Below are 16,212 nucleotides of genomic sequence, written 5' to 3' on the forward strand. Positions count from 1 at the left end.
AATCTGATGTCTTAACAATGTTATCACTTCACAAGTTCACAGGTTATAGGAGCAGAATTAGGCCATTCGGCCCATCACAAATCCATCATTCAATCATGGCTGATCTATCTTTCCATCTCAACCCCATTCTCCTGCCTTCTCCCCATAACCCCTGGCAACTGCGTTAATCAAGAACCTCTCTCTCTCTGCCTTGAAAATGCCCATTGATGGCCTCCACAGCCGTCTGTGGCAATCAGTTCTACAGATTCACCACCGTCTGACTACAGAAATTCCTCCTCATCTCCTTCCAAAAAGAACATTGGTTCCTTCTCAGGCTTTGGCATCTGGTCCGAGCCTCTCTCATTGGTATCCTGTCCACGTCCACTCTATCCAGGTCTTTCACTTTCCAGTAGGATTCTATGTCCCCACCGCACCCACCTCCCTCACCCTTCTAAACTCCAGCAGTTACACATTCATCACAATCAGAGTACAAAGATTCAATAAGGACCAAGACAACACACGGGCATTTCAGGAAGAGACTGCTCAGTGGTGGTGAATGATATCCACCGTGGTTCAGAGAGTCGCCCACGCCGTTTGCTGGCAATAAGATGCCATCAGGAAACATGAAATGATCAGCTGATCGTGCATAGACTTAGAAACAAAAGCCACATCAGCACAGCTGAAAACCGAGGGAAGTTGCCAATTTTCATTTCCAAGTTCTGCTGCCGATTATGACGCAACTTGAAACTACAAGTTTCCTTCCTGCTGCGATGATTCACGGTGCTCTGGCCAGAGAGAGAGAGAGAGAGAGAGAGAGAGAGAAGTACACTGGCCTTCCACTCTGCATGTGCACTCACCACCAGGACAATCACGCACTTTGCCAGCATTCATCCTTCGATTCACTCCGTCTACACCTCGCGCTGCCTCGGCAAGGCCAGCAGCACAATCAAGGATGAGTCACACCACGGCCACTCACTCTTCCCCCCTCTCCCACCAGGCAACAAGTACGGAAGTGTGAAAACGCACACCACAAGAGTCAGGGAAAGTTTCTTCCCAGCTGTTATCAGGCAACCGAATCATCCTACCACAACCAGAGAGCAGCGCTGAACTACCATCTATCTCTTTGATGATGCACGGACTCTCCGAGATCGGATTTTGCTGGCTTTACCTTGCACTAAAGGTTAATGGCCTGGTTGTGATCAGCTATTCCTGCTGACTGGATTGCATGCAACAAAGGCTTGTCACTGTAACTCGGTACATGTGACAATTAACTAAGTCGTGACCTCATATCAGTTATCATTTAGTTTATTGTCACGTGTAAGAGCTTTCAGAAACATAGAAACATAGAAAATAGGTGCAGGAGTAGGCCATTCGGCCCTTCGAGTCTGCACCGCCATTCAATATGATCATGGCTGATCATCCAACTCAGTATCCCATCCCTGCCTTCTCTCCATACCCCCTGATCCCTTTAGCCACAAGGGCCACATCTAACTCCCTCTTAAATATAGCCAATGAACTGTGGCCTCAACTACCTTCTGTGGCAGAGAATTCCACAGATTCACCACTCTCTGTGTGTGAAAAAAAATGTTTTTCTCATCTCGGTCCTAAAAGTCTTTCCCCCTTATCCTTAAACTGTGTGTGGCCCCTTGTTCTGGACTTCCCCAACATCGGGAACAATCTTCCTGCATCTAGCCTGTCCAACCCCCTTAAGAATTTTGTAAGTTTCTATAAGATTGGATTAAAGAATGGGGGGGTGGAGCAGACCATCAGTTAATCAGAAAATCAGTGCCTGTAATATTTCAGGTGGCCATTTGACAACGGCAAATCGTTACATACCTGGACTTCCTTTTACAGTACACCAGCAAGTTGTCAAACAAAAAGAAGACTCGTTCTTGAATATTTCCAGCCGAGATTTTCAACAGGGGACCTTGCTGCAGTAGTTCAGTACAAATATCAGTCAGATTTGAACCCTGGCCAAAAATAAAATGATAAAATGAGACAACATATGGGTTTAATCTCACAACAGCTTATATATACACAGTTATCAATATGTACATGGTGGAAAAACTAGAGACGTTAGAATTGTCCATAGGGAGACACAAAATGCTGGAGCAACTCAGCGGGTGAGGCAGCAGCTATGGAGAGTAGGAATGGGTGACGTTTCGGGGTCGAGACCGTTAAGAAATCAAAGGTAGACACAAAATGCTGGAGTAACTCAGCGGGTCAGGCAGCATCTCATTAGATGCTGCCTGACCCGCTGAGTTACTCCAGCATTTTGTGCCAACCTTCGATTTTATCCAACGTCTGCAGTTCTTTCCACAAAGGCAGAGTTGGCCAATCGACTTGGTATCGAGACTCCAGCATTGACGGAGTCTCAAACCAACTTTTAAGAGGAAGTGCTTGGTTGAATTTTCTCAACCATAGCACTCAGCTGAATGTACGCGTGCAATTTTTAGCTTCGGAGGATGGGGAAGAATGTGGCGAGGTTGCAAAATCCGCAATTTCCTCTCCGAGAAAACCCTGCAAAAGGCACGACTAATTGCAGAACAATAAAATCGCAATACTTTGGATCATTTATGTTATCTATCCTGAAAATCCATCTGGCGAAAATGAAGATAAACAGATGGCCAAGGCAACATTCACTTTGACAATTCCTTCCAATGATAAAGAACCACAGGCCCATATTGCATGCCACGTGTATTGAAGCCAAAGGCAATGGTCTCAAAGTAAATATGGCTTAAGATAGACACAAAGTGCTGGAGTAACTCAGAGGGACAGGCAGCATCTCTGGAGGGAAGGAAATGGGTGACGTTTCGGGTCGAGACCCTTCTTCAGATTGAAGTTACTCCAGCTTTTTTGTGTGTGTCTCGCATCTGCAGTTCCTTCGTAAATATGGGTTTTGCACCCCAGCGTTTGAATAACTTCTGAATTTTATAAGTCGGCAGGGCAGTACTCTGCGTATCACCAACTTGGACAATTTAACATTGATACCAAGCCAATTAACCTACAAACCTGTACGTCTTTGGAGTGTGGGAGGAAACCGAAGAGTTCTCGGGGAAAACCCACGCAGATCACGGGGAGAACGCGCAAACTCCATACGGACAGCAGCCGTGGTCGGGATCGAACCCGGGTCTCTGCCGCTGCATTTTGCTGTAAGGCAGCAACTCTACCGCTGCGCCACCGTGACTGCCGTGAATAATGAGCAACTCTGCACAAGTTACGCATTAACCGCTGAACGCTCACAGTTTTCTGAAGTTTCAGCTTGTTGGTCATGTCCTGCCAACTTGCGATTTTAAGAAACTCCAAACAAACCAATTAATAAACTGATCAAAAATGCTTGTCAGTATCACAGTTCATCGTTTTGATGACCTTTCGTAAGTCAGAAGTGGCAAGCGAACCCATCCCTTCTCTCCAGAGATGCTGCCTGTCCCGCTGAGTTACTCCGGCATTTCATGTGTCTATCTTCATTTTTGTCTAAATCTCCGCTGCCCGCGACTCTAGTTCCATTCACCCATCACCCAAATTCTTGATCAGTCAGTACCGCTAACTGGGGAAACAATACCTCGTATTCCACTTGGGAGGCCGACAACCCAACAGAATGAATGAAGACGGTGTTTTTTGGCCAAGTATTCACATACAAGGAATTTGCCTTGGTGCTCCGCCCGCAAGTGACAACATGACATACAGCTAGGAATGACGCATAAAACATGAATGGACATTGAATTCTCCAATTGTTGGTAACCTCTAACACCACTCCCTTTCTTTCCCACCCCCACAGTCCCCCACCCCCCCCCCCCCCCCCCCCCGTTTCCTTTCCTCCCCACCCCACCCCCCCCCCACCCCTCAGACGGGGATTCACACCCATTTCTCCTCTCCCCTACATTCCTTACCCTGGCTTCACTATTTGCTACTCTTATTGTCCCACACCAATTGTCTTTTCAACTCTGGCCTTAGTCCAACTATCTGCCTACCAAAACCCCCCTCACCTGTACATCTGTACCATTCTATTACCCGCCACTCTTTGCTGACCCTACCGACTTTATCCTCCTTGCCTCCCCCCCCCCCCCCCCCCCCCCCCCCCCCCCACAATCAGGGTCCCAGCCCGAAACCTCACCCATCCATGCTCTCCATGGATGCTGCCTGCAGGACCTGCTGAGTTACCACAGCATCTGGTGTCCTTTTTTGGTAATACCTGTATCTGATACTGGTTTTCCAAATCCTTCCACTTCTCCTATCTTATGAATCACAGCCGTCCCTGCTGTGTGTTCATTTGTCACCTTGTGCTGTGTAACCTTTCTGCAGGCCCCATAGCAGAAGCATCCAAGTATCCTGAGCTAATTCTGTTACCACCTTCATCGACTGCAACAAGTGATGGCTCCCACTGATTGTTGCTGGAAGCTTGCGTCCTTCTCAGGATGGACAATGACAGCGATGTCCATGGGCAAAAATCTTGGCGGGGATGGGGGGGATGGAGGGGACGGGGGAGAGGTGGGGGAGAATCCTCCCCATGTTTTGTAATCCAGACTTTATCAGACGCTTTCTAAGGGCTGAATCGGCCAATTTGCGGGGTCTTTTAACGCCCAGTGCGGCTTAAAATCAAACTGCTGCATCGAGGCGATCGAGGCTCCCGATGTTGAAGCCCCCGCTGACCGATTCAAGCCCCACGATTCGGGGCAGACGAAGCTGCTGTTGCTGGAGTTTGGAATCAGTCACCAACGAGGTCAGCTTCCGATGTTACCGTCTACAGGGCCCACGGCTGAAGCTTCTCGTGTGTGTGTGTGTGTGTGTGTGTGTGTGTGTGTGTGTGTGTGTGTGTGTGTGTGTGTGTGTGGGTGTGTGTGTGTGTGTGTGTGTGTGTGTGTGTGTGTGTGTGTGTGTGTGTGCGTGCGTGTGTGCGTGTGTGCGCGCGCGCACTAAGATATTGTATGTGTCCCCCCCCATGCTTTGATAGCGATTTCCGTGCCTGGCGAGGTCAACATTTGAATCATGGAAGATGGACACGAAAGAAGAGGATCTTTCTGCAACTGTAAACGGGACGGTGCAAGGTGCAGCAATCAGAGCAGCTGCCACGTGGCTTCAGTGACCCAGGTTCAATGCTGGCCCTCGGTGTTGTCATTTGGAGATTGCACTTTCTCCCCGTGAACTGCAGGGACTTCATCCGGCCGCCTCGTGTAATCCCACATCCCACACGCCTCGCATGACCTTTCGTAAGTCAGAAGTGGTAAGCGAACCCATCCCTTCTCTCCAGAGATGCTGCATGTCCCACATCCCACATGGAGGAATCTGGGCAGAGTTGATTGGAATATGGAAGAAATATTCTCCGTGGATTGTCACCTTGTCGCGGTGGAGAAGCTTGTGTGGTCCTGAGATCCTGAGAGCGATGCCGTCTGGAGCGATGCTCCTGGTTGGGCCACCCATGGCGGTAAGGTCGATGGGGAGGTCCCTGACAAAGAGCAATCCAACCAAGACCTCAACGGTGGAACAGGCGGAGGACGATGGCTGACCTTAGTGGAGCGTCACAACGGCTGGGAAGGCGGATGAAGGCTGCGGCAGAAAAGGGTCTCCGGTCGTCTTGGACTCCGTGCCACTGGATCCTGACCCAGATCTGTCAAGGACCGTGTGGTGGCTGTCTGTGCACCAGTCTCCCCACGTTAAACAAAGTCACGCACAGGCGTCCTCCATGAGAGGACAGTCATACTCGTTTCGAGTGATCGCCGATGATGATGATGGAAGGAATAAAATGGCTCCTTGATGGTTGGTGCAGAGTTCAGTTTAGTTCAGAGATATAGCATGGAAATATTCTGCCCTTCGGCCCACCAAGTCCATGCCGACCATCGATCACCCGTTCACACGTTACCCCACTTTCTCACCCACTCCCCACAAACTACGAGTGAATTTCCAGAGGCCAATTAACTAACAAATCCACAGGACTTTGGGATGTGGGAGGAAACGCACGTGGTCACCGAGTCATGGGTTCAATCCTGACCACCCAAGATGTCTGCACGGAGTTTGTACTTTCTCCCTGTGACCACGTGGGTTTCCTCCGACGTCCCAAAGACGTGCAGCTTAGTCGGTTAATTCCCTTCTGTACAAATAGCCCCCAGAGGGTAGGATGCAAAACCAGGATAACATAGGACTGGCGTAAAAGTGTTCAAAGGTCAGCGCAGGCTTGGTGGACCAAAGGGCCTGTATGTCAAATATAGGAGCAAAGAGGCCCTTCTGCAGTTGTACAGAGCCCTAGTGAGACCACACCTGGAGTATTGTGTGCAGTTTTGGTCCCCTAATTTGAGGAATTACATTCTTGCTATTGAGGGAGTGCAGCGTAGGTTCACCAGGTTAATTCCCGGGATGGTGGGACTGTCGTATGCTGAGAGAATGGAGCGGCTGGGCTTGTACACTCTCGAGTTCAGAAGGATGAGAGGGGATCTCATTGAAACATAAGATTGTTAAGGGCTTGGACACGCTAGAGGCAGGAAACATGTTCCCGATGTTGGGGGAGTCCAGAACCAGGGGTCACAGTTTAAGAATAAGGGGTAAGCCATTTAGAACGGAGACGAGGAAACACTTTTTCTCACAGAGAGTGGTGAGTCTGTGGAATTCTCTGCCTCAGAGGGCGGTCGAGGCCGGTTCTCTGGATACTTTCAAGAGAGAGCTAGATAGGGCTCTTAAAAATAGCGGAATCAGGGGATATGGGGAGAAGGCAGGAACGGGGTATTGATTGGAGATGATCAGCCATGATCACATTGAATGGCGGTGCTGGCTCGAAGGGCCGAATGGCCTGCTCCTGCACCTATTGTCTATTGTCTATTGTCATGTCTAAACATTAACAATATTATGACATGCACATTCATAGACATCCAGTGCCACCTCAGTTTTAATATTATGGGTTTTTAAGCCGTTATTCCAGTCTCTCTCCAGCGTGTTCTAATGAGACATGATGACTAATAAATGTGCTAAGAGCTGCCCACACATAGCAACAGCATCTTGTAAACAGACATTGTTACAACAAAGTAGATAAAAATGCTGGAGAAACTCAGCGGGTGAGGCAGCATCTGTGGAGCGAAGGAATAGGTGACGTTTCGGGTCTCGACCCGAAACGTCACCTATTCCTTTGCTCCACAGATGCTGCCTCACCCGTTGAGTTTCTCCAGCATTTTTATCGTCACCTATTCCTTCGCTCCATAGATGCTGCCTCACCCGCTGAGTTTCTCCAGCATTTTTATCTACCTTCGATTTTTCCAGCATCCTGCAGTTCCTTCTTAAACATTGCTACAACAAGGGCTTGTTTGATATCGTAAAATGCATTTTACATAAATTAGAATTTGTGCAGGCAAAACTAAATCCACCTTTTTCCAGATACTACTGATTCTGCCGGAAAGATCCAGAAGCCATTGGCTTTCACGTGGTGCGTGTGACTAAGTGAATCTGGTCGGCCTCAAAATGTTTGGCGTGATATTTTGCCGGCTGGTATTTATTCAAGACATAAGGCACTTCCTCAAGTCAGACACATGCGTCATCTTTGCAGATGCTTAAGAACAAGCCGACACTGAGTCACGGAGTGATACAGCCTGGAAGCAGGCCCTTCGGCCCAACTTGCCCACACCGGCCAACATGTCCCAGCTACACTAGTCCCACCTGCCTACACTTGGTCCATATCCCTCCAAACCTGCCCTATCCACCTGTCTAACTGTTTCTTAAATGATGGGATTGGCCCAGCCTCAACTACCTCCTCTGGCAGCTTATTCCATACACCCACAACCCTTTGTGTGAAAAAGTTACCCCTCAGATTCATATTAAATCTTTCCCTCTTCACCTTGAACCCATGTCCTCTGGTCCCTGATTCCCCTACTCTGGGCAAGAGATAGTTTGTCTACCCGATCTATTCCTCTCATCATTTTATACACCTACATTATTTTTTTGAGGTGAGTGGATGCCTTTGAACGTGCCTGTAATATAATTAATTCCACTAAAACTAATTGATCATATATCAGATTAACTAATATCGCATGCATTTGAATACATTTTTGAATAACCAGATACACTTGGTTTATTTTGAACAATGAAACATGATTTTTAAATCATTTTTCAGAAATAACTTCTGTAAGAATTTAGTTTTGGTGTGCTTTATCTTGGCAGTTTTCGTCAGGGTTTACTGAGTCAGAGTCAGACAGCACAAAAACAGGCCCTTCGGCACAACTTGCCCATGCTGGCCGAGATGCCCCAGCTCCACATGCCTGCATCTGCTCCATGTCCCTCTCGCCCTTTTCTATGCCCAGATGTCTTCTAAATGTTGTTATAGTACAGGTCTGGCAGCTTGACCCCTCTGGCAGCTTGTTCCATCCACCCATCACCCTCTGTGTAAAATAGTGGTGAATCTCTGGAAGTCTCTGTCACAGAGGGTAGTCGAGGCCAGTTCATTGGCTATATTTAAGAGGGAGTTAGATGTGGCCTTGTGGCTAAGGGGATCAGGGGGTATGGAGAGAAGGCAGGTACGGGATACTGAGTTGGATGATCAGCCATGATCATATTCAATGGCGGTGCAGGCTCGAAGGGCCGAATGGCCTACTCCTGCACCTAATTTCTATGTTTCTATAGTTGCCCCTCAAACTCCTGTTAAATCTTTCCTCTCTCACTTTAAACCAATGGCCCCCTCCTTCTTGATTCCTATACTCTGGGTATTCCCCTCGTGATCTATTCTCCTCGTCATCTTACACACCTCGATAAGGTCACCCTCATCCATTGTTGGCACATTAATAACAAATTGGCCCATGACACAGTCACTCCTTGGGTACACAATTGGAAGCCAAGTTGATGGTAAAGATGCAGGAAGATAGGCACAAAATGCTGGAGGAACTCAGCGGGATAATAGACAGTAGGTGTTTAAGAAGGAACTGCGGATGCTGGAAAATCGAAGGTACATAAAAATGCTAGAGAAACTCAGCGGGTGCAGCAGCATCTATGGAGCGGAGGAAATAGGCAACGTTTCGGGCCGAAACCCTTCGTCAGACAATAGGTGCAGGAGTAGGCTATTCGGCCCTTCGAGCCAGCACCGCCATTCAATGTGATCATGGCTGATCATCCACAATCAGTACCCCGTTCCTGCCTTCTCACCATATCCCCTGGCTCCGCTATCTTTAAGAGTCCTATCTAGCTCTCTCTTGGAAGTATCCAGTGAACCGGCCTCCACCGGCTTCTGAGGCAGAGAATTCCACTGAATTCCATTGATGGGAGTCAGACTGAAGAAGGGTCTCGACCCGAAACGTCAACCATTCCTTCTATCCGGAGCTGCTGCCTGTCCCGTTGAGTTACTCCAGGCATTTGGCGTCTATCTTTGATGCCAAAAGTGAATTGTTCCCAAAGATTTCTTCCACTAGCAAGATAGTGGCTCGGGTTAATGGGTTGTCTCGAGACAGTGATTGGTTAAGTGTGTACTGCCATCTATCCTTTAAATGGATGTTAGTGGAGGAGACAAAAGGGGAATTGGCAAATGTGAGAGGAATTATATTGATGGAGTACGGGGACCAAAAAAAAAAGAATAGGTCAAATGGTATAATGTGTAAGTAAGAACTGCAGATGCTGGATAAAATCGAAGGTAGACACAAATTGCTGGATGTCGGGACTGTCATATGCTGGGAGAATGGTTCAGCTGGGATTGTGCACTCTGGAGTTTAGAAGGATGAGAGGGGATCTCATTGAAACATGTAAGATTGTTAAGCGTTTGGACACGCTAGAGGCAGGAAACATGTTCCCGATGTTGGGGGAGTCCAGAACCAGGGGCCACAGTTTAAGAATAAGAAGTAAGCCATTTAGAACGGAGACGAGGAAACACTTTTTCTCACAGAGAGTGCTGAGTCTGTGGAATTCTCCGCCTCAGAGGGCAGTGGAGGCAGGTTCTCTGGATGCTTTCAAGAGAGAGCTAGATAGGGCTCTTAAAAATAGTGGAGTCAGGGGATATGGGGAGAAGGCAGGAACGGGGATGATCAGCCATGATCACATTGAATGGCGGTGCTGGCTCGAGGGGCCGAATGGCCTACTCCTGCACCTATTGCCTATTGTAACTCAGCGGGTGAGGCAGCATCTATGGAGAGAAGGAATGGATGACGTTTTGGGTCTCCGCACTCATTCCTTCTCTCCAAAGATGCTGCCTCACCCGCTGAGTTAGGTCGAATGGTATCGTGCCCTGGGAACTGGGCCCCGTGAAGAGACAGTACACACTCGAATCTGAAGCAAATGGATAACAAAGAACTGGAGGAATCCTGCAGGTCAGGCACATCTGTGGAGCCAAAAGCTCGATCGATCCTTCAGGTCGTGAGCCTTTATCAATTCTTGAGCCTGTATCAAGTCCCCACCCAAATCGGCAATGGAATTTGGCAAACTAGAATGCAATCTTTGTAATCTCAAGAATGAGCGATTACATAGAAACATAGAAATTAGGTGCAGGAGTAGGCCATTCGGCCCTTCGAGCCTGCACCGTCATTCAATATGATCATGGCTGATCATCCAACTCAGTATCCCGTACCTGCCTTTTCTCCATACCCTCTGATCCCCTTGGCCACAAGGGCCACATCTAACTCCCTCTTAAATATAGCCAATGAACTGGCCTCAACTACCCTCTGTGGCAGAGAGTTCCAGAGATTCACCACTCTCTGTGTGAAAAAAGTTCTCCTCATCTTGGTTTTAAAGGATTTCCCCCTTATCCTTAAGCTGTGACCCCTTGTCCTGGACTTCCCCAACATCAGGAACAATCTTCCTGCATCTAGCCTGTCCAACCCCTTAATAATTTTGTAAGTTTCTATAAGATCCCCTCTCAATCTCCTAAATTCTAGAGAGTATAAACCAAGTCTATCCAGTCTTTCTTCATAAGACAGTCCTGACATCCCAGGAATCAGTCTGGTGAACCTTCTCTGCACTCCGTCTATGGCAATAATGTCCTTCCTCAGATTTGGAGACCAAAACTGCATGCAATACTCCAGGTGTGGTCTCACCAAGACCCTGTACAACTGCAGTAGAACCTCCCTGCTCCTATACTCAAATCCTCTTGCTATGAAAGCCAACATACCATTCACTTTCTTTACTGCCTGCTGCACCTGCATGCCTACCTTCAATGACTGGAGTACCATGACACCCAGGTCTCGCTGCATCTCCCCCTTTCCCAATCGGCCACCATTTAGATAATAGTCTGCTTTCCCGTTTTTGCCACCAAAATGGATAACCTCACATTTATCCACATTATACTGCATCTGCCAAACATTTGCCCACTCACCCAGCCTATCCAAGTCACCATGCACTCTCCTAGCATCCTCCTCACACCTAACACTGCCCCCCAGCTTAGTGTCATCCGCAAACTTGGAATTATTACTTCCTGCACAGCAGAACTTGGAAAATCTACTGTGAAACATATCAAACTGAAATGTATTAACAATGCCATGATCTCGTCAGCCTTCCGACTCATACCTCCCATCCTTCAATGGATGACTGCAAGTGTTCCAAAGCTTCAAGTTTCTCCATCTGCCGCTTGGTTTCATTGATGTTTGTACAGACAGTTTTCATAGCTTGTAACGCCTTCTCCACTGCCACATTGTCGTTGTGTTTTTTGGGAGTCCGTTTCAGCAGCTCCTGAAAAAAATAAAAGCTCATTTCAATCAGGGACCCAAATGACACAGCATCACAACAGAATACCCGCAATAACTTGGCGTCATTTCCAGCACCGACATTATGGGCCGAATGGCCCCATTCCTGTGCTGCAGTGTCCCATGTTCTGTGTTCCAAAAATATATTTCCATTGAAATCTTTCTTTTCATTAAATATGAGATTAAAATTCTGAAATATTGGCGGAGCTGCTGCCTCACAGCGCCAGAGACCCGCGATTGAACCCGACTACGGGTGCTGTCTGTACGGAGTTTGCACGTTCTCCCTGTAACCACGTGGGTTTTTCTCCAGGTGCTCCGGTTTCCTCCCACACTCCAAAGACGTACACGTTTGTAGGTTAATTGGCTTCGGAAAAGATTGTAAGTTGTCCCTCGTGTGTAGGATAGTGCTGGTGTACAGGTTCCCGGGATGGCGGGACTGTTATATGCTGAGAGAGTGGAGCGCCTGGGCTTGTATACTCTGGAGTTTAGAAGGATGAGAGGGGATCTTATTGAAACATATAAGATTATTAAGGGTTTGGACACGCTAGAGGCAGGAAACATGTTCCCGATGTTGGGGGAGTCCAGAACCTGGGGCCACAGTTTAAGAATAAGAGGCAAGCCATTTAGAATGGAGATGAGGAAACACTTTTTCACACAGAGAGTTGTGAGTCTGTGGAATTCTCTGCCTCAGAGGGAGGTGGAGGCCGGTTCTCTGGATACTTTCAAGAGAGAGCTAGATAGGGCTCTTAAAGATAGTGGAGTCAGGGGATATGGGGAGAAGGCAGGAACGGGGTACTGATTGTGGATGATCAGCCATGATCACATTGGGAATGGCGGTGCTGGCTCGATGGGCCGAATGGCCTACTCCTGCACCTATTGTCTATTGAACTGTTAGTATATTAATGACAATAAAGGGTTAGTGGAGATCAGCGGGCCAGGCGGCATCTGAGCAGGGAAGAGAGAGACAGAGAAGTGACGTTTTGGGTCGGGACCTTTCTTGACGACAAGACTATTGAAGTCCAAAGGAACCTTTAACATCTACATCTATTTTAATGCCCACCAGCTGTACACAGCTGAGAAACAAAAGCACTCTCTCTTCTGCCAAAATTACGAAAGACTAATCATGGAATATTCAGCAAAACCTGGCACTGCGGTCTAGAATTAAGTGAAATCATTGATCTAGCACGAGCCAACGATTGCTCTCCCTGGGATATCTTAATTTGCGAAACTCATGAATGATGTCAACTCCAACATCGCAGTTTGCAGATTTGTAATATTCTATTCCATAAAAGTTAAAGGAACTCAGTGGCAACTACATTTGACCACAACCTAAAAGCCAGAGGGTTGGTTTATTTGCACAAAACCACGTAATATTCACACAACCTGGTTGCTTCTGGAATTTTAAACAGGATACCATTAAATTTCTGCATGAGGTTTTGCAGACACGATGGTGGAATCTTGTGGGGAACACAAAGTGCTGGAGTAGCTCAGCGGGTCAGGCAGCATCTCTGGAGGACGTGGATAGGCGACGTTTTGGGTTGGGACCATTCTTAGAGTCGTACAAGGTGGAAACAGCCCCTTCGGACCAACTTGCCCATGTCGACCAACATGCCCCATCTACACGAGTCCCAAATGCCTGCGTTTGGCCATATCCCTCCATGTCCTATCCATGTACCTGTCCAAATTAGAATACTTTGTAAATGTGCAATACTTTAAGCGTTGCATTTCTGCCAACGTTTCTGGTGGAGTTGTACTGAATGCACAATAATGTGGAAGGAAAATATTGCTCAATATAGATATGGTTATTTCTTAACGTGAAATCAGAGTTTAATGGCAAATAATTCAAAGACTACAAATGATTATTGATCAGCAGCGTTTGTGGATATTTCAACACAGTTTAAGGTGAGGGAGATGGATTTAATAGGAACCAGAGGGGTAACTTTTTCACACAAAGGATGGTAGGTGCATGGAACGAGCTGCCAGAGGAGGTAGTTGAGGCAGGTACTATCACAACATTTCGACAGATACAAGGATAGGACAGGTTTAGAGGGGTATGGGCCAAATGCGGGCAAGTGGACAAGCGCAGATGAGACATGTTGGCCCTTGTGGGCAAGTTGGGCCGAAGCTTCCGCACTGTAAGACCGGGTGACTAATTATTCTTCACCCAAAAGCGACACCAGCACCCAAACAAGGTCAGGGGTGCCTGGTAGAAGCGAGACAAAGATTTGCATAAAACTATGTGCGACTGTTGCAGTGGGATCATTTGGCAGTGAGACCACGTCCTTGTCCTTCATTAATAAATAAATGCACATTAAACATTTATGAACTCACCAACTTGCAGAAAAGTGAGTAATATAATAGCAGGCGCAGACGGGAGACTGAATCAAATCAGCCCATCTCTGCTATTAATATAAGATACAAAATGCTGGAGTAACTCAGCGGGTCAGACGGCATCCTTGGAGGCCAAGGAGGGACCCCAAGGAGGGGCCATCGGGGCTATAATGAACACTTTTGTCAGCACCCTCTCGCATGCATGCCAGCTCTTTGCATGCTTGTATAATGTATGCAAAACATATAATTGAGGGAATGCAGCGTAGGTTTACAAGGTTAATTGTCAGGACTGTCATATGCTGAGAGAATGGAGCGGCTGGGCTTGTACACTCTGGAGTTTAGAAGGCTGAGAGGGGGATCTCATTGAAACATATAAGATTGTTCAGGGCTTGGACAGGCTAGAGGCAGGAAACATGTTCCCGATGTTGGGGGAGTCCAGAACCAGGGGCCACACAGTTTAAGAATAAGGGATAAGCCATTTAGAACGGAGACGAGGAAACACTTTTTCTCACAGAGAGTTGTGAGTCTGTGGAATTCTCTGCCTCAGAGGGCGGTGGAGGCAGGTTCTCTGGATGCTTTCAAGAGAGAGAGCTAGATAGGGCTCTTAAAAATAGCAGTCAGGGGAAATGGGGAGAAGGCAGGAACGGGGTACTGATTGGGGATGATCAGCCATGGTCACATTGAATGGCGGTGCTGGCTCGAAGGGCCGAATGGCCTACTCCTGCACCTATTGTCTATTGATGTACCTAGATACATGTGGCAATAAAGCATCATCATCATCATCATAGGTAACATTTGGAGTTAGTTACTGACTGAAACTGATCTTTCCATGTTCTCCAGGTTCTGCTGCCCGACCTGCCATGTTGCTCCAACACTTCATGTGTTTTTTGGGGGGGGTTTGCAGCTCCTTGCTTCTCCATCTTTGCTATTTACATTTCCCTTACACTATCTGAACAAAATGACTCAACCAAATGCACAAGGGATATGGAGCTTTGAGCAGCAGATTGAAAAAAAAAATTTTTTTAAATGGAGAATTTAAAAAAAGCAACATTCAATTAATAAACGAAGGGCAAATAAAAGCCGAGCGGCGATCACCCATTCTGACATTCAAGGGACAATTTACAGAAGCTCGTAAAACCTGTCGGTCTTTGGAATGTGGGAGGAAACCCGAGCACCTGGAGAAAACCACCGCAGTTTACAGGGAGAAACGTACAAACTCCGTGCAGACAGCACCCACAGTCAGGGTCAAACCTGGGTCTGGGGCGCAGCGAGGCTGCAACTCTACCGCTGCGCCATCGTGCGCCCACGAAGAATAGAAATGTTTCCACGACTTTGATTTCTGAATGGTTGGAAGTTAACGGGAAAAACAGCGTGGATAACAGCTTCCAGCACAAACGGTACATCGTGCTTAAAGCTTTTCTCTGTACTTCGGTATGCGTGACGACAAACAAAACTGAACTGAAGTGCACACCAAGCACCAAACACGTAGCTTGTCCGAGAAGAAAAATGAAAAAAAGCCCAACATTACATTTTTCCTGTAATCCACCGTGATTGTGAAAATTGGGGTATTTTGCAATGTTGCATTGCCCGATAAACTTCATCTGGACTTACAACTTGTCCTTGTCCAGAGGAAATTGGTGAAAGAATATTGAAAATGCTCTTCAGCTAATAACTCTGCAATACCACCGCCATTTCATAATCTATCGTTGGTAATACATTTACAAAACAATGCAAAATTTTATTGGCAAATTTGGAGAGGTCATGCTGAAACTGTTTTTGGTTTTTTTAAGGAATCAAGTCAGACATGGGTTCTGGTAACCCAGCTGTTGCAAAATGGGGCAAACTTGCACAAAGTTCATAACTTATAGGGACAGAATCAAGCTCATCAAGTCTACTCCGCCATTCAATCATAGTTGATCTATCTTTCCCTCTCAACCCCATTCTCCAGCCATCTCCCCATAACCCCTGACACACCCGTAATAATCAAAAATCTATCAATGTCCACCTTAAAAATATCAATTGAATTGGTCACCACGGCCTTCTGTGGCAATGAATTCCACAGATTTACCACCTTCTGACTACAGGAATTCCTCCTAATCTCTTTTCTAAAGGTACATCCTTTTATTCTGAGGCTATGGCCTCAGGTCCTAGACTCCCCCGCTCGTGGGAGCATCCTCTCCACATCCACTCTATCCAGGCCTTTCACCATTACGTAAGTTTCAATGAGGTCCCTCATCATTCTTCTAAACTCTAACGAGTGCAGGCCCAATGC

The 16,212-nt window shown here is 47.1% G+C and overlaps 1 protein-coding gene across 1 annotated transcript in view; it reads right to left on the bottom strand.

Annotated features, from left to right (window-relative positions):
• The window catches only part of prex1 (phosphatidylinositol-3,4,5-trisphosphate-dependent Rac exchange factor 1), a 178,436-nt gene that overhangs the window by 92,933 nt on the left and 69,291 nt on the right, over window positions 1-16,212 (bottom strand). The window contains exons 6-7 of the mRNA XM_055652550.1: window positions 11,434-11,595; window positions 1,816-1,949 (exon numbers count right to left, since the gene is read on the bottom strand). Of these exons, the coding sequence (XP_055508525.1) occupies window positions 1,816-1,949; window positions 11,434-11,595 (296 nt within the window). The remainder of the gene's footprint in view (window positions 1-1,815; window positions 1,950-11,433; window positions 11,596-16,212) is intronic.

This window comes from Leucoraja erinacea, chromosome 21 (genome assembly GCF_028641065.1).
Source record: "Leucoraja erinacea ecotype New England chromosome 21, Leri_hhj_1, whole genome shotgun sequence".
NCBI classification, from domain to species: domain Eukaryota; kingdom Metazoa; phylum Chordata; class Chondrichthyes; order Rajiformes; family Rajidae; genus Leucoraja; species Leucoraja erinaceus.